The sequence below is a fragment of the Meleagris gallopavo genome, chromosome 8 (assembly GCF_000146605.3).
Source record: "Meleagris gallopavo isolate NT-WF06-2002-E0010 breed Aviagen turkey brand Nicholas breeding stock chromosome 8, Turkey_5.1, whole genome shotgun sequence".
Lineage (NCBI taxonomy): Eukaryota > Metazoa > Chordata > Aves > Galliformes > Phasianidae > Meleagris > Meleagris gallopavo.
In genome coordinates this window covers 5,170,688-5,171,153 of record NC_015018.2, presented here as the reverse complement: position 1 = coordinate 5,171,153, position 466 = coordinate 5,170,688, and the positions used below count along the sequence as shown (strand labels likewise).

Sequence of the window (466 nt, the reverse complement as noted above, 5' to 3'; positions counted from 1 at the left end):
CTCTGGGCAGCTGTTCCAGCACCTCACCGCTCTCTCTGTAAAGAACTATGTGCTGACAGCCTTTATCACAACACAGAGAAACACTGGTGTGTACCTTGTGCCTCTTTGGGTCTGGGCCCCTTTTTGTCTAGCATCTGTTTTTAATAAGCTTTACTCAAACTCCTCTGTAAGCCGTTTGGGGCGGTGGCCAGGCACTTCTGCATCACAACTTTTAATCCCCATATAAACACTCAGGTTTATCAACATTTCAGCTATTAACACAGGCAGAGCTTAAGCCGAATGCTGGATTGACCCATTTGCTCAGGTGCTTGGGGGCAGCCCCGCTGCTCTCGTTGCCATCTCCTCGGCAGCTGTGGGCCGCTTTCCTATCTCCCGCCTCCCCCTGACCCCCGACACCGCTCCCAGCCCTTACTTACCAGGCATGAGTGCTTGGGCTCCTCTCGCAGCTCGCCTCCATCTGCCCCGC

At 54.1% G+C, this 466-nt stretch overlaps 1 protein-coding gene across 5 annotated transcripts in view; it reads right to left on the bottom strand.

The window, feature by feature from the left end:
* Positions 1-466, bottom strand: part of SYT15 (synaptotagmin 15) — a 13,876-nt gene extending 13,410 nt beyond the window's left edge. For 3 of the 5 annotated variants that reach the window (XM_010714173.3, XM_010714177.3, XM_010714174.2), the window contains exon 1: positions 417-460. In XM_010714173.3, the coding sequence (XP_010712475.1) occupies positions 417-423 (7 nt within the window). In that variant the 5' untranslated portion in view covers positions 424-460. Of the gene's footprint in view, positions 1-416 lie in introns of all 5 variants that reach the window. The other 2 variants (XM_010714175.3, XM_010714176.3) reach the window with 1 other exon arrangement.